General features: G+C 62.2%; 9 protein-coding genes across 9 annotated transcripts; 5 read left to right on the top strand and 4 right to left on the bottom strand.

Moving 5' to 3' along the window:
* Positions 1–104: 104 nt before the first annotated feature.
* Positions 105–2,359, bottom strand: OSTLU_31809 (predicted protein; the record flags this gene model as incomplete). Its single annotated transcript, XM_001417774.1, has 1 exon — positions 105–2,359. Exon 1 carries the CDS (start codon positions 2,136–2,138, stop codon positions 105–107), a length of 2,034 nt encoding a protein of 677 aa, XP_001417811.1. The 5' UTR covers positions 2,139–2,359.
* An 814-nt stretch (positions 2,360–3,173) lies between these two features.
* OSTLU_31808 (predicted protein) lies at positions 3,174–3,494 on the top strand (the record flags this gene model as incomplete). The annotated part of the gene is made up of 1 exon (XM_001418013.1): positions 3,174–3,494. One exon carries the CDS (start codon positions 3,174–3,176, stop codon positions 3,492–3,494), a length of 321 nt encoding a protein of 106 aa, XP_001418050.1.
* Positions 3,495–4,225: 731 nt separating this feature from the next.
* On the top strand, positions 4,226–5,047 carry OSTLU_12559 (predicted protein; the record flags this gene model as incomplete). The annotated part of the gene is made up of 1 exon (XM_001418012.1): positions 4,226–5,047. The coding sequence occupies one exon, from the start codon at positions 4,226–4,228 to the stop codon at positions 5,045–5,047; it is 822 nt and encodes a 273-aa protein (XP_001418049.1).
* Positions 5,048–5,153: 106 nt separating this feature from the next.
* Positions 5,154–7,552, bottom strand: OSTLU_24586 (predicted protein; the record flags this gene model as incomplete). Its single annotated transcript, XM_001417773.1, has 1 exon — positions 5,154–7,552. The coding sequence occupies one exon, from the start codon at positions 7,550–7,552 to the stop codon at positions 5,165–5,167; it is 2,388 nt and encodes a 795-aa protein (XP_001417810.1). The 3' UTR covers positions 5,154–5,164.
* Positions 7,553–8,989: 1,437 nt separating this feature from the next.
* Positions 8,990–10,114, top strand: OSTLU_31805 (MFS family transporter: oxalate/formate; the record flags this gene model as incomplete). The annotated part of the gene is made up of 1 exon (XM_001418011.1): positions 8,990–10,114. The coding sequence occupies one exon, from the start codon at positions 8,990–8,992 to the stop codon at positions 10,112–10,114; it is 1,125 nt and encodes a 374-aa protein (XP_001418048.1).
* Positions 10,115–10,212: 98 nt separating this feature from the next.
* OSTLU_31804 (predicted protein) lies at positions 10,213–11,236 on the top strand (the record flags this gene model as incomplete). Its single annotated transcript, XM_001418010.1, has 1 exon — positions 10,213–11,236. The coding sequence occupies exon 1, from the start codon at positions 10,493–10,495 to the stop codon at positions 11,234–11,236; it is 744 nt and encodes a 247-aa protein (XP_001418047.1). The 5' UTR covers positions 10,213–10,492.
* Positions 11,237–11,265: 29 nt separating this feature from the next.
* OSTLU_31803 (predicted protein) lies at positions 11,266–11,952 on the bottom strand (the record flags this gene model as incomplete). Its single annotated transcript, XM_001417772.1, has 1 exon — positions 11,266–11,952. One exon carries the CDS (start codon positions 11,950–11,952, stop codon positions 11,266–11,268), a length of 687 nt encoding a protein of 228 aa, XP_001417809.1.
* A 275-nt stretch (positions 11,953–12,227) lies between these two features.
* Positions 12,228–13,116, top strand: OSTLU_31802 (predicted protein; the record flags this gene model as incomplete). The annotated part of the gene is made up of 1 exon (XM_001418009.1): positions 12,228–13,116. One exon carries the CDS (start codon positions 12,228–12,230, stop codon positions 13,053–13,055), a length of 828 nt encoding a protein of 275 aa, XP_001418046.1. The 3' UTR covers positions 13,056–13,116.
* An 11-nt stretch (positions 13,117–13,127) lies between these two features.
* Positions 13,128–14,687, bottom strand: OSTLU_92775 (predicted protein; the record flags this gene model as incomplete). The annotated part of the gene is made up of 1 exon (XM_001417771.1): positions 13,128–14,687. One exon carries the CDS (start codon positions 14,685–14,687, stop codon positions 13,128–13,130), a length of 1,560 nt encoding a protein of 519 aa, XP_001417808.1.
* Between the last annotated feature and the right edge of the window lie 1,259 nt (positions 14,688–15,946).

The following is a 15,946-nucleotide window of genomic DNA, read 5'->3' as shown; positions in this document are numbered from 1 at the left end:
CGGACTGACTGGTTTACTTTGTGCGTGCACGCTCTGCGGACTGTTCGCAATAAAGTTTGGCGATAGAATCAGACAGAGGCATTTACATTAATTTTACAAAAGTCTCAGTCGCTATCTTCGTCCTGTGGCGCGATTCGTTCAGCCCAAAACACCATTGAGTCAAAAATATCATTATCATCGCTTTCGTCGTCGTCGTCGTTCTCCGCAGCGTCTTCTTTTGCCTCGAACTCGATTTGACACACGCTTTGCCAGCGAATAACAACTTCCGCAGCGTCTTTTGCGCCCTCAAGAACGTCCATAGGTAAAGTTGCCAAAGTTTTTGCCTTATCTAATAACTCGCTGATGCCTTGGATCGCGGCTAACACCACGGCGGCGTCCGGATCGAATCTGACGCGCTCGCAAAGAAGCTTAATCGTCGCCGTACTGAGAGCGAGAAACGCGACGTCGCCCTTCTCTGCACTCGACCACGGAGAGAATATGAACTCCAAGGCGCGAATTGCCGCCAACCGAAGCGGTGTCGGTCGAGTCGTATCAGATGCGAACGCAAGCGCTTCGAGCGTGGTCGGTAAGAAGGGCCGGAGACACACCACGCCGCTGTTGAAGTACTGGCCCAAAGCCTCCGCCGCAGCCATCTGCTCTTCGACGACGCCAGTGGTGATGGCTGTTCTATGCGAAGCTGACTCTGTTTGAGCGAGAGCCGCGACTGCCGCAGATGCCGCATCGATCGCATACGGCTCAAACTTGTCCTCCAGTGCGACGGCTAATCTACCCAAGCACTCGTGCGCGCACTCGCGAGCAATAGTGTCTGCGGACGTTAGCGCCGATGCCGCGGTCTGGAGCAGCAACTCAAGCAATCCATTCGGAGCGCGCTCGATGCCTACGACACCCAAGATGGTCGCCATCGTCGCCACTGATCTCGCTTGCAACTCCGTACCGTTTCCGGTTTGTTCCGCCGATTTAGCGCGAGCAAGCAAAAGTGACAAAATATCACTAGCGTACGGAGTGAAGTAATCAAGAGAGCATTGCGCCACTGCACCAAATGAATGCGTCGCACGCGCGGCTGTACGCCAAGAAAGGTCCATCGTCTGCGCCTTTAAAGCCTCTATGAGCGGCACTATAAGCGGCGCGATTGCCTCACCGAGGGAGTTTTCGCACATCTTCGATAACGCACCGTGCACAGCCCACTGGCAACTTCGAGGCGCGTGTGTCAACATGCTCGCGATGAGCGAGAAAGTCGTACCCGCGTATTCATCCGCCATCTCTGGCTGACAGTGCGTCGCCATCATGCACATGGCCTCCATCGCGGCAACTCTGAGATTCACATCGACGCATTTCATGGTCTCAGTGAGCTCGGGAATGAGCACCGGGAGATGTGATGTCACGCCCTCACCTTGGGTACCTTCTGTGATCGCCGCAAACACTCTCCACGCCGCGGGTGCGTTCGCGCCGCCTCGCAGCCGCTCGAGAAGATTCAGCGCCGGGGCGACGACGAAGTGGTTGGGAATCGTACTCGCAAGCGCGCGAAGAGCACCTCGAGCTAACGCCGCGGGCGACGAACTCTGTTCGTCCAAACCTTCGCCCTCGACATCTTCGTCATCAAATGAACGCTCTTCGGCTTCCAAAGAAATCGTCAGCAACGGCGGCACGAGCGCGGCGGAAATTGGACCGCCCTGACCCAAAACGTGCGGGTCGTACTGTAAATCAATCTGACCAGCCATCGTTTCCGTCAACAGCTCGGCGTGCTTCTTCGCCATCTTTGTCAAAATCAGCAGTGCTGGCGCACGAATAGAGCCGGCGTCTAGCTTTGGATTGGTGCCGAGGCGTAGCGCGAGCTCCAAGATTTGAATCAGCGCGGCGTTGTGCGCGCCGTAAACGTCCTCTCGCGCCCCGACTAAAGCCGACATCGCTTCGAGCGACGCGCCGAGCAGCCTGCCGTCTCCTATTTCTAGCGATCGTTCCGCACATCGTACCAACTCGACTGCGCACGCGGACAGCGCGGGTCCGAGCGTCGGCGCGACGCACCAACTTCCCGCCAACTTGCCGACGCCGTCCAAAGCCGCGTACCTCACGTTCGCGTCTTCATCCGACGACACCATTCGCACGAACATCACCAGTAACCTCTCATGTTCGCTCACCATGCGCGCACCGAGCGATTCACAAAGCACCGCGTACGTCCGCGCGCTCGCCTCTCGATGACTCGCCTCGCCGCTCGCGCTCGCCGCGTCGAGCGCCGTCCACAACTCGCGCCATTCCCACCCCTCTCCTCCCTCCGCGCACCCGCACTGCGCCAGAACATCCACGCAATTCACGAACGCTCGCATCGACGCTCGCCCTCCGCGTCCACCATCCTCGCCTCCCGCGTTCGCCGGAAACAACGCGCGAAGCGTCTCCGCTCGGCACGCCTCGCGCGTCGTCGCCTCCGTCCCGCGCCAAGACGTCCCCAGCGCGTTCGCCGCCAGCACCCCGCACGTCTGCCGCTCCGCCGCCGTCAGCGCTTCGCCCTCGCCGTCGTCGCTCGTCGTCACCGCGCGCAGCAGCTCGAGCGCGCACGCGCCGTCGCGCGTCGCCGCCGCGAGCTCGCGCTCCGCCGCCTCGCGTCGCTCGCGCGTCGCGCGCGCGTCCGCGACGACGCGCGCGCACTCGACGCACGACGTCGCGCGCATTCGTGCGCGCCGCGCGCCGCGCGCCGCGGCGTCGTCGTCCGCCGTCGCGCACGAATGCGCGCGCCGGCGGGACGCGATGCGTCGCGATTCGAACCACCGCGCGCGAGGTTCGCGCGCGCGCGATCGATCGACGGCGCGAGGTTGGACGACGCGCGCGCGCGATCGATCGCGAACCGATCGACCGCGCGTCGACCGCGCGAGACGACGACGCGGCCGGCGCGCGCGACGATGACGACGACGACGACGGCGACGGCGACGCCGCGCGCGACGGCGCCGACGCGCGCGACGCCGCGCGCGACGCGACGCGCGCGCGCGACGCCGCGCGCGACGACGGCGATGCGTCCGGGCGCGACGCGGACGACGACGCGGACGACGACGTCGCGCGTCGCGACGGGCGCGACGCCGCTCGGTGACGTCGCGGACGCGGAGACGGTGATGCTGACGTACGGCTCTATAGGCGTGTTCGTCGCGACTATCGCGTTCTTCGTGTACCGCGCGTTCGGGTCGATGATGTTCGGGCCGACGGCGACGGCGTCGCACGTGCTCGTGAAGGATCGAGCGCGCGCGGAGGCGCTCAAGGCGGAGATCGAAGCCGACGTCGCCGGAGGCGCACCGTTACGAGCGAAATTCGCGCGCGTGGCGGAGCAGCACTCGACGTGTCCGAGCGCCAAGAAGGGCGGCGAGCTCGGCGCGTTCAAGCCGGGACAAATGGTCAAGGAGTTCGACGCCGTCGTCTTCAGCGGCGAGATCGGCGCCGTCCTAGGGCCGGTGGACACGCAGTTCGGCAGTCATTTAATCTTGGTCACCGATCGCGAGGAGGCGAAGAAGTGAGCGCCGTCGAGGAGGCGAAGAAGTGCGCGACCGCGACCGCCTCGACGACCGTGTAATCCAGTCTCGCCCGCGCTCACTGACTCCCATACGACATCGATCGCGCCACGCGGTCGGTCGGACATTCGCCGCGGCGTGGATAGGATCGACGCTTTCCGCGGCGCGCGCGCGCGGGATTGCGACGCGCGCGCGCACGCGACGACGCGCGACGCGAGCGCCGATCCGAGCGACGATCGCGGAAAGCGTCGATCCGAGCGACGACGACGCGCGCGATGGCGACGCGCGCGATGGCGAACGCGACGCGAGGCGCGCGCGGGACGGCGGCGATAGGACGGGGACGAACGACGACGACGGCGGCGACGACGGCGACGGCGGCGACGCGAGGACGCGCGCGGGAACGCGCGGTGGTGACGATGGCGGTGTCATCGAACGCGTCGACGGGGAAAACGTCGAGTGGGACGCGAGTGATGCGGAATAAGAATCGCGCGGTGGTGGATGGATCGTTGCTGAGCGCCCCGGCGAGCGCGAGACGACGTCCGGAGGACGTCGTCGGGGATGGGGCGAGTGGGTACGAGGTGGAACAGCGCGCGTTGGAGGCGTGCGTGGCGAGACAAACGGCGAACGAGCGAGCGCCGAAGATTAACGTGCCGATCGAGAGTTTGGACGCGGCGTACGAACGCTGCAGAGAAGTGACGGCTGAGTACGCGAAGACGTTTTATCTCGGCACAAAGCTCATGACACCGGAGAAGCAACGAGCGATTTGGGCGATTTATGTGTGGTGCCGGAGAACGGATGAGCTAGTCGACGGACCGAATGCGTCGCACATCACCCCGGAAGCGCTCGATCGATGGGAAGAACGCCTCGAGGGTATCTTTGACGGGAAGCCGGTGGATATGATCGACGCGACGCTGTGCGATACCCTCTCGCGATTTCCGGTCGATATTCAGCCGTTCAGAGACATGATTGATGGTATGCGAATGGATCTCGTTAAGCCGCGGTACGAGACTTTCGACGAGCTTTACGAGTATTGCTACCGCGTCGCCGGCACGGTGGGTTTGATGTCCATGCCCATCATGGGATGCGACGAGAATTTCCAGGGCGACGTCAAGAAGGTGTACAAAGCTGCGTTGGCGCTTGGGCTCGCGAATCAATTGACAAACATTTTGCGCGACGTCGGCGAAGATGCGCAAACGCGCAACCGCATTTACGTCCCGATCGAGGATTTGAACAGATTCGGCATCACCGAGCAAGAGGTTTTGCGAGGTATGTTCAGCCCGTCCACGGGCAAGGTTGACGACCGCTGGGTGGCGTTTATGAAGTTTCAAATCGAACGCGCGCGCCAAGTGTTTAAAGACGCCGAAGATGGCGTCAACTGCTTGCACAAGGACGCTCGCTGGCCCGTCTGGAGTGCGTTGGATGTGTACAGAAACATTTTAGATGCGATCGAGGCAAATGGGTACAACAACTTCAATCAGCGCGCTTACGTGCCCAAGGTTGAGAAGTTTCTCATGCTCCCGCAATCGTACTTGAAAGCTCAAAAAGCGCAAATGCACTAAGTTTACATACGGCTCGCTTCGCTCAGCTTTATCCTTGTATTCTCAACATTCATTCAATTCTTATTATTCATTTTATTACTGTCGGGTCGCTAAAAGACAACTTCTAAAAAGCATGTCTTACTCGCGTCGTCTTCGAGGCGCAGGTCTCGGTGCCTTGGGGGCGACGTCGACTGCCACCGCTGGAGTAGGCGCGCATTTAGGACAAATCCAATTGCTAGGCGCCTTGGCGCTATCCTTGATGCCGACGCAGCGAGTGTGCATCCAAATACCGCACTCGTCGCACGCGATCATTCGTTCGCCGTCGTCGTCTCCTGTGCCGCACATGCACTTGACCGTCCACTGTTCCAAGCCGCCCTGGTAACGGAATTCACTTTCTAAATCAGCGCCCTCGCCATGGACTTCGACGAACGCACCGTGCATTTTACGCCAACCCAAGCGAGTCTTGTCGCTCACGCCCTCGTACCCTTTCACTCGAGTCACTTTGAAGTCGGACAAGACGACGTACAAATCTCGAAACGCCTTGGACGCAACGCGCTTCAAATCACCGAGCGTAGGATCACTTGGAAGCCAAACCATCTCAGGGGGTGGCCGCGTGATCGTTCCGATGCGTTGACGCGACTTGCCGTTGTTTGCGCCCAATCCACTGAGCAGGGGACCTTGATTGCGAGTGTCGATGACCGCCGTGACGATGATTCGAATAGCCTTTTGAGCATTCGGTGCCGGCTTGACCAGCTTACTCGCTGGCGTGGAATCGAGCAAATCTTCGACTGGGGTGTAAATTTTGACGAATTGTTTCGTATCGAGAAGCGTACGAGCTGCTTCGATGAGCGGAGCACCTTTGACGGTGACGCGTTGACCCGCATTCTTTTGCAACCGCGCCGGTTTGTAGCTTTCCAGCACATCGTGGTACAACGTGAGCAAATCCCGATCCACCTCTGCCGCGGTGAGCTCATCCACAGTGCGAGCTACGCGACCGTTCTTGAACTTTTGCGCGAGCATTTTCGCTGGCGTAACTTCCGATCGCGGCTCAACTTTCACTGGCGTCGGCGCTTCGTCCTTGATGGCGACGAGTTGCAGCGGCTTCGAGCGTGTCACCTCTAACGTGAACTCCATCTGATTCTTACCCTGACGACGACGAACGATACATTGTTTTCCACTCGGAAGCGTCACTTGACGGTCATTGAGCGTCTTCAAGATGTGATCCAAGAGTCCCGTGTCGCCAATGCCCTTTTCTCTCGCACCGGCGCGAACTTCTTGTCTAGAAATCCATCGGTCTCGCTGATCGTTCAGGGCGAGTACGCACGCATTGGCCGCGACGTTAAGTCTCGCCTGACTCCATCTTGACGTCGTGCTCGGCGCATGGTGCGAGTCCCGACCGCGCGAATCCCAGTGTACCATCGGATCACTCGGCAAGTTGATTTTAATATCCTCTGGCGCAACGGCGGGACTTTCTTCGTCGCGACGCCGAAGCGCGCGAGCTCGCTCGGTCCGCGGCGGCGGCGGAGCTGCACTCGTCTTTGCCTTCTTTGACACTTGTTGTGAATTCGGTGGCGGACGTCTGGCTAATTTCGGAGAATCTGTGATATTGCGCTTGTACTCGCCCTTCTTGTCGACAATCTTTGTGCCCGCTAATACTGCAGCCACGCCGTGCAGGGCCAATCGCTCGGGCGGTCGACGACCTTCCTTAACGGCCAGACGAATATCTCTTTGCAACATCATGACGTTGTTGACCAAATCACCCACAGTGTTGATCCCGATATCCTCGTTGTTGAAGATTTTCACATACTTGTCCACCAATGCCACGACGTCCACGGCGTCTTCGTTTCCTTCCTTATCTAAAAGATCCTTGACGTACGAAAAATCGTTACGAAGTTGTCGCACTGGAAACTTGCGTAAAAGCTCGCTCGCTCGCTTGTGCGTCATCAGGGTGTTCCCGAAGCTTCCCTTGCCGAAGATGTAGCCGTACGTCCCGTACCACGTCGCGCCGCGCGAAACCGGATTCAACAAACGAAGCTCTACACCGTATTTCTGACTCACATCCTCCACACTCACCTCTCTCGCGCGAAGCTGGTAGCAAATTGTTTCCCATAAACCCATCAATTGCGTTCCACTCAGCGCCATGCTCCCCGCTTCGCGCCCATTGATGCGTTTCAGGTGACCGAAACCGTTTGCGTGAATCATGCCGTGTAAAAGATGTGTCTGGTGATCTAAAATGGAACATTCTTTGTCCACTTCGTCGCATACCGAGCACTTACGTTCGCTCGAGCTCACGGCGCAGCAGCAAAGCTGACAAATGCGCTTACCCGTGAGTTCGGGTTTGTTCCGAGCTTTGAAATCGGTGTGCACGATGAAATGATACTGCTTCTTGTTCACCGGATGATGCACCCAACCGATGCATCGACAGCAATCGCAGTGCGCGCGCTCGGATTCCTCCACGACTTCTTCGTAAATGCGCAGCGTCGTCGCGTGGGGCTGACCTTTAGAGAGTACCACGGAGTATCCCATAATCCCGACCTCGGTGTATCTTCCGTCGCACTCGGCGTATCGATTCAGAAATGATTTGATGTTGTCCCGAAACGGTCCACCGTACGCGGTATCGCGATTTAACCAAGGCGTCGGCTCTATCGGCGCGCTTTTCCGCGCCCAACTCGGTCGAGATTTCCTCGGGGACGACCGTTCGTCGTCTTCCTCGTCCGCCTTCTTCGTCGTCGCCTCGCCGCCGCTCGTCCGTCGCCTCGCGTCCGTCTCCTCCTCGCTCGACCCTTCGCTCGTCGCGCTCTCGCGTTCACCACTCTCAGACGCCTCACCTACCGCACCACACGAGTCCTCGTCGTCGGAATCGCTCTCGCTCTCGCTCTCGCTCGCCGCCCTCTCGCGTCTCGCGCCCTCGTCTCGGCCGCTCCGCATGAATCCCCAATTCGCCGGCGTCAGCGCCCCCACGACGCGTCCGACGAACCCCCGCTCGCGCGTCCCACTCTCGCGCTCGCCCTCGCCCTCGCGCTCGCTCTCGCTCTCGCTCGTCTCCGTCGCGTCGCTCGTCGTCCCGCTCGTCCCCGTCGCCGTCCCGCTCGAGCTCTCCGACGCCGTCGACGACGCCGACGCGCGCCCGCCTCGCGCCCGCGCGCCCCCTCCGCGCGCGCGCCGCGCCGTCGACGTCCATCCGTCGCCCCTCGAGGCGCGCGCGCGCGCTCGCGACGCGCGATCGCGCGCCATCGCGCGCGACGCGGCGTCGCGCAATGCGACGCGGAATAACGAACGACCGAAATCGGAGTCCCTCGTTCTCGAGTCACGACTCGTCGAGAGGACCGAGGGTTTCCGGGGACGCGTCGCGCGGGTCGGTCGGTCGATCGACCGCGCGAGGGTCGACGCGTCCGCGCGATCGACGGCGCGAGGGTCGACGCGCGATCGAAATGTCGATCGACGTCGACCGATCGCGACGCGGCGACGCGACGACGCGCAGACGCGCGCGCGGGGCGGATGACGGCGACGGCGCGCGCGACGGTGACGGCGACGGCGACGGCGCGCGCGACGACGACGCGGGCGCGGCGCGCGCGGACGACGACGCGCGCGCGGCGTCGACGCGCGGACGCGACGACGACGCGGGCGACGACGGCGACGACGGCGTGGGAGGAAAAAGCGCGGAAAAGCGCGACGGGACGGACGCGCGACGGGCGACGGCGCGCGGCGGGACGGGCGGGGGCGATATATAACGCGTCGTGGGACGGGTTCGACGCGGGCGAGGACGAGGCGGAGGACGAGGCGGAGGACGCGACGGCGGCGAGGCGATGGGCGGGGTACGCGGGCGCGCTCGGGTTGAACTTGGGACTCGGGACGCTGTTTTGTTGGTCGATTTACTTGGTGCCGCTCGAACAAGGGCTGGGGGTGGGGCGAGCGGTGCTGTCGAGCGTGTTTTCGCTCTGCACGGTGGCCACGGTGAGCGCGATGTCGTTCGCGGGGCCGTGGGTGTACGCGACGTACTCGGCGTCTCGCGTGGCGGCGTTCGCGGCGGCGTTCGCGGGGTGCGGGCTGTGGACGGCGGCGCTGGCGGTGCCGCTCAGGGCGGTATGGCCGCTGTTTTTGGGGTATGGGGTGATGTTTGGGTTCGCGAGTGGACTCGGGTACGGACTGTCGGTGCAGATGTCGCCGTACGCGCCCCTGAGCGCGGGGCTCGCCACGGGGCTGGTGACGTCGGCGCGCGCGTTCGGGGCGTTTTTGTTCGCGCCGATGGTGAAGGCGATGGTGTTTTCGGGAGGGCCGCAATACGCTCTTAATACGCTCGGAAATTACATCGCGTTCTCTGCCGTGCCTATATTCCTTCTCTTTCGCGCGTGCGGGTTGGCGGCGCCGCTGGCGAAGATGCGCGACAAGGATAACGTCATGCTCGACGAGATGGAACGCGACATCAAGCTCGCACCGCTCATACGCGTGCTGTGGGTGTGCATGGCGACTGGATTGTTTTCTGGACTCATGGTCATGTCACACGGCGCCACCTTGCTGTCGTCTCGCGGTCTTTCCGCGCAAACGCTCATCATCGGCGGCGTGTCCATCGTCTCCTTTACGACATCCGCCGGTCGCATCTTTGGCGGATGGCTTTGCGATCGAGTGTCGCCGAAGCGCGTGCTCGTGCTCACACCACTTCTCGCGGTTGGACCGCTAATGTGGGCTGCCATGGATAAGACGAGCATTCTCGCCGGTAAACTCGCCCTCGCCGCCGCGGGCGTCGTGTACGGCATGTTCGCGAGCACCATACCGGTGGAGGTTCGCCGCGTCGCCGGCGCGGGCGATTTTGCGCGCACTTACGGGCGCATTTTTACCGCTTGGGGGCTCTCCGGTCTCGCCGCGCCTTACGTCGCGGGTTTATTCTATGATTCGTACGGCGATTATTCCTTCGCCCTGTACGTCGCCGCCGCGTTGAGTTGCGTCTCCGCTCTCGTCGCTCAGCTCTTGGAATCGCCTCGCACGGCCGAGCGCGAGCGCGTCGACGACGAGACCTCCCGCGCTCAGGCCGCGGCCAAGCGCGGCGAGCGCTTCATCGACTGCACCACCGACGGTTTAGCGTCCGGTTGAAACTCTTCTTGTACCTTCGCTCGCGCTTGTCCTTGTAATTTGTTGTCTGTCTCAACGCGTTTCGCGCGACCGAATCCGCGCGCGCGCGCGCACTCGTCGACGCGCGCGATGGTCGCCCGCGACGACGCCGAAAACGACCGCGAGCAACGCGATCCGTTCGAGCTGTTGGCGCCGATCGCGCGCCGCGCGCCGCGCGAGCGCGAACGCGCGACGGTGAAGGCTGACGAGGACGCCGAGCGAATCTCGACGACGAAAACGAACGCGCGACGCGCCGAGACGACGACGGAGGGGGTGAAAACGCGCGCGGACGAGGAGATCGAAGATGTCACGGCGCGCGTGCGGGCGCTGGAGGCGATCGCGCGCGAGGGGTTCGCGGAGATGAGCGCGGCGTTGAAAACGTTGACGGGACAGGTGGCGGCGTTGAGCGAACGCGTCGAGACGCTGTCGACGACGTCGGAAAGGTTCGAGGCGACGGAGGAAGACGACGGCTCGGGGTCGTACGATGATGATTACGAGGAGCACTACGAGGAGTGCCCGCCGCCGCCGCCGCCGCGAAGGGGGGATCGGGGACCGACGCCGCGACGCCACGGTCCGCCGCCTCGAGGCGGACACGGTCCTCCGCCGCACGAGCGTGGACCTCCGCCGCACGAGCGTGGGCCTCCGCCGCACGAGCGTGGGCCTCCGCCGCACGAGCGTGGACCTCCGCCGCACGAGCGTGGACCTCCGCCGCATCGTCACCCGCCACCACACGAGCGCGGACCACCGCATCGCGGTCCTCCGCCACCGCACGGTCCTCCTCACGGATACGGCGCGCCGCCACCGCACGGTTCTCCCCACGGGTACGGTGCGCCGCCGCCGCCATTCGAGCAGCCGCGACCGGAATCTCCAGCCTATCCGACGGCGTACCCCGCGTACACTCCGATCGAGTCTTCGCCGCCGCCGCCGCCGCCTGCGAGCGCGGTGCAAACATCCGGAGCGGTGCCGCTCGAGCACATGATCGCCGACTTCGGCAACATGGGCTTTAGCCGCGAACAGGTGTTGGGCGTCGTCGGCGAGATGGCGGCCACAGGAAAGAAAATCGAAGTGAACAGCGTGTTGGATAAACTCATGCGCGGCGTTTAGGACATGTTTTACAGATTGTACCGATACCATCAATACGACTTGCGCGATTCTTCATCTAACTCGTCGAATATACCAATCTCGTGTTGGCGAGAGACGGCGTAACACTTGTGCGTGGTGAATAACCACTCCGAAAACGCCTCCATGGTAGTTATCCTAGACGCGTTGTCCCGTAACGCCGCCGCCGACGCGGCCTCGCGCTTCGCGCGAGCACGCAAGGCGGATTCCGAAACGCCGGCGTCCTCCGTGCTCACGAACCGCATGTCCACAACCCCGTGCGGGGCGAGACCCCACACCCACTCGAACGCCGCGCGCGTGCGTTCCATGTGAAACGCACTCGTCACCACCTCCACGCGCGTCCACGCGCGCGGAATCGCGTGCAAGCACAAAGAATAGTACGCGTTGCCGATGGTATCCATAGACGCCGTATCCTTCAGCATCGAATCCGCGGGCACGCCCTTATCCATTAAATACGACGCCATAGACGTCGACTCGTGAAGATTAAACCCACCTTTCGCCATCGGCGGCGGTTTATGCGGCGTCATCGATCCTGAAAGCAGGATCCGCGGCTTGGCGTCCGCCGTCGCGTTCGCGTACGCCGTCGCCGCGTAATCCAATCGCGGCGTCACCCACGCCGGCAGCGTCCCATCGTCTTCGATTCCGCCCGCTACGACGACGATGGCGTCTAAGCCACCATTCGCGCGCGCGACGACCGCCATCGCGCGTGCACGGCGCGTCTCTCCCGCCCCCGCGCGCGCATCGCTCCAACTCGACGGTTGTCCCGACGCTCGCGCGCGTCGCTCACCGCGCGCGCGTCGCGCGCCGACCGCGACCGCGCGCGCGCGATGACACGCCGTCGTCGCCGCCGTCGCGACGCGCGCGGTCGACGTCGCGATCATGACGCGCGGCGCCGCCGCCGTCTGGCGCTGCATTCGACGTCGCTCGCCGCGCGTCTCGTCGTCCCGGACCGCTCGCGCTCGCGCGCGCTGGAAACATGCGCAAGAGTCTCCGATCTATCGCGTCGTGCGCCTCGCGCGTCGTCGCGCGCGCGACGCCGCGCGCGTCGTCGACGAATGCGTCGCCTCGAACGTTGCCGAGGTTAACGACTCGCGCGAGTGCCGCGGCGCCGCGGATCGCGCTCGACGCGCGTTTCTGCGCGCGTGGATTCGCGAGCGATGCGTCTGCGCCGGTGAGCGCGCGCACGCTGAGCGAAGCGCTGCTGGAGGAGCGCGCGCACGAGAGCGCGGCGTACGAGCCGAGCGCGGCGGCGGCGAGCGGACCGCCGGAACCGTTCGAGTTACACGAGACGGATGGTGACGCCGAGGTGACGTTGACGAAGACGTACGGTGACGACGAGGAAATCGCGGTGACGTTTGTGGCGCAAGAAGAGCCGTACGACGATGATATGCTCGATGAGGATGATTTCGACGAGGAGGAGGACGGGTTGGATGAGGAATTGGAACTCGAAGAAGATGAGAGTATCGCGATCGACTTTAACGTGGTCGTCAGTAAGACGGATGGGAGCGCACACCTCGATTTCGACTGCGTGACGGATGGAGAAATCATCGAGATCAGGCACGTGTCTTACGAACAGTACGACGAGAACAATCCAATTTTAGGCACGGCGTACTCGGGGCCAAACTTTGAAGACTTGGAAGAAACCGTGCAGGACAAGTTCCACGACTACTTGGAAGTCAGAGGCATCAACTCCGATCTCGCGTCGTACATAGTCGAGGCTCATCTCGATAAAGAGCAAAGAGAGTACACGAATTGGCTCGGAAACGTCTCCAAGTTTGTCGCGGACAAGAAGGAAACAAAATAAAATAAGCGAGAGCGGAATTTAGCTACTAAACTTGTGTATGTTACTGCAAAATACCTTTTCACCGGAGTGAAATCACGCTATCATAGACGTGCTAAACACCTGAAACACGCGCTTGGAGGACTTTTTGCTACGGACGATGTATTGCATGACGCACAAATCGATCCACGGCGCCGATTCTTCGACGGATTCGTGTACAGTCAACTTTGCCATCATATTCGTCAACCTCTCGCGCGCCGTGGATGGTTTGCTCAGATCAGTCGGCGTTACGTTATGGAAGAACTGTGCCGCCTCATCGCCGTAAAGGTTGACGTCGACGGAATCGGTGCCGTCAATGACGCGAAAACGGCAACCAAACTCGTACTTTTTGGAACCTTTCGCGAGCTGGCACATCTCCACGATGTCTGGGCTAAATCCTCTAACTATGACGCGCAACTTGTGACGCATCGGTGGCTTGGTCATTAACATCTCACGAATCGTACTGTATCGCATGTTTGGATGCTTTGTGACGGTGATCGTGGTGGAGTGCCCGGGGGCGCCCCAGCTTGAGACCAAATTTTGTTGCTTGCGCAAACGGTACGCCTCCATAATCGCGGGAAGCGGCTGTTTGTTTCGAATGAACGCCGTCTCACGGCGCACAAATCCCTGCAGTTGGCCACGCACCACTTGTGTGTTCAAGTTGCGAATCTTCACCCACTCTCCGGGTTGCGGAACTTCATCCATGTCGAGCTTTGCGCCGTGCATGAAGACTGGGAGCGCCGATCCGATGAGCGGTACAGTTGAGTTGATCTCGTTTTCTGGCACCGCATCTTGGCCTCTGAAATCAAACCCGTGTGCATAGAACTGTCTCTTGTCTAATGCACTTTCCAACTCGAAATCTGTTTCGTCTAAGCGCATCTCTTCTCGCTGTTGCGAAAGCGACGTCGTCATCGACGGCGGCAAAGGCGGCGCGTCCGTGCCGTCCCACACGAGCATGACGTACGAACCATCCGTGCCCTCCACGAAATGCGCGTCCAAGATCAAGCAATACAAGTCGAAAAACTCTTCTTGCTTGATTTCACAAAGCCTTCTCTGCTTGCTCTGCCCCGAGGCGCCGTTGAACTCGTTCAAAAACGGCATCGACGTCGCCCGCTTCGCGTATCGGCGCAACTCTTGCACGCGCTTCAAATCCGCCGGCGTCAGATTCACCGAGCTCTGCGCGTACGGCGTTTCGCTATCATCCCGTCCGCTAAACAAACACCACGCCGTCTTAGAGTGTCCATAACTCATCATCGATCCAGTCTTCGCGATGAATTGCGGCCTTCCTTGAAACGTTTGCGCCTGCACGCGATGAATTCGAATCACATCCCCATCCGCCGGTCTCGGCAATTCGTACGGATTCTGATCGAAGAACGTCAACGACAATTCACTCGGCACCGTTTCCAAGTCATCCGCGCTTCCGTACACCACCGCATCCGTCGTCGTCGTCTCGTCGTAGATTTTCAACGTCATCTTCGAATCGCTCCCGCGCGTCTTGGACACCGCCGTCGCATCCTTGACGATCCCGTACACGTTCACGTACTGCTTCTCCGCGCCCAGCTCCCGCGCGCGATCGTGCCACATCTCCGCGCACGTTTTATACGCGTAGTCCGGCATCACGCGCGTCTCTCGCGCCGAACGCGCTCGACGATGAATTCAAACGTCCAACGTCCACACCCAACCGTCGCGCGTCGCGTCGCGTTCGCGCGCGTCGCGCCGCGTTCGCGCGCCGTCGCGGTTCGCGCGCGCAAACGCGCGGCGTTCGCGCGCGCGCCTCTCTCGCTCTCTCTCTCGCGCGCTCGCGCGTCGCTCGCGCGTCGTCTCTCGCGCGTCGCGATGTTCGGTCGCGTCCGCGCGCGCGCGACGCGACGCGCGACTTCGCGACGCGCCGCGCGCCGATCGCCGATCGCCGCGCGAAGATCGATGCGCGACGCCGACGGCGCGCGCGACGACGCGCGCGCCGTCGCGCGCGCGCGGACGCGGACGCGAACGGAGAGTCGGTACCTGAGCGCGGACGCGGACGCGTTCGCGAGCGCGATGGACGACGCCGCGCGATCGGAGGAACCGTCGCCGAGCGGGTGCGCGAGAGAGCGATGCGATGCGATCGGACGTCGACGCGCGGGCGCGAACGCGCGCGATGGACGGTGGGGGAAGACGATGGGAGCGATCGCGTCGACCGGAGAAGGTCGCGTCGGCGGCGAGACGGGACGCGCGCGCGCGGGAGGACGCGACGACGTCGACGCGCGATGATTGGACGATCGAGGCGAAGGTGACTGACGCGCGCGCGAACGTTGGGTGATCCGTAGGACGAGCGACACCGGGGGTGGATTTCATTCGCCGATGACGTCGCCGCGCGCGCTCGTGGGCGGCGACGAGCAGCTCGGAGGCTCGCGAAGGCGAACGCAGTGGGGAGGAGACGTCTCCGACGGATCGAGTGGGTCCGTGGCCGATCGAAACGCGATGGAACCGGGTGATTTAAGACAACGGGGCGTTGAGAAGACGCGCGAGGGCGACGTGCGATCGAAAAAGGCGCTCGAGAAGGCGGGGACGCTGAAAATCAAAGACGTGGACACGGGGGAGGAGTTTATCATGCACAAGTCCGAAGCGAGCGCATTTTTGACCGCGCATCATTCGTCGCGTAAAATCGTAAAAGACGCCGCGACTGGGACGTCGCTGACGGTGAATGAGTTCGGTTCGCGCGCTGGGTTGCCAGATCAAGCACCGCCGGTGACGGTGCACGCGCGCGGAACGGAGAAATCGTTAAAAAATCTTCGACGCATTCAAGCGCTGGGTTCGCAAGAAGGCGCGGTTTGGGCGATGCAATTCAACGCAAACGGTAGCTATCTTGCGACAGCGGGGCAAGACAGAGTGGTGAG

This window comes from Ostreococcus lucimarinus, chromosome 5 (genome assembly GCF_000092065.1).
Source record: "Ostreococcus lucimarinus CCE9901 chromosome 5, complete sequence".
NCBI lineage: Eukaryota > Viridiplantae > Chlorophyta > Mamiellophyceae > Mamiellales > Bathycoccaceae > Ostreococcus > Ostreococcus sp. 'lucimarinus'.
The sequence above is the reverse complement of the archived record's forward strand: the minus strand, read 5'-3'. Positions and strand labels throughout refer to the sequence as shown.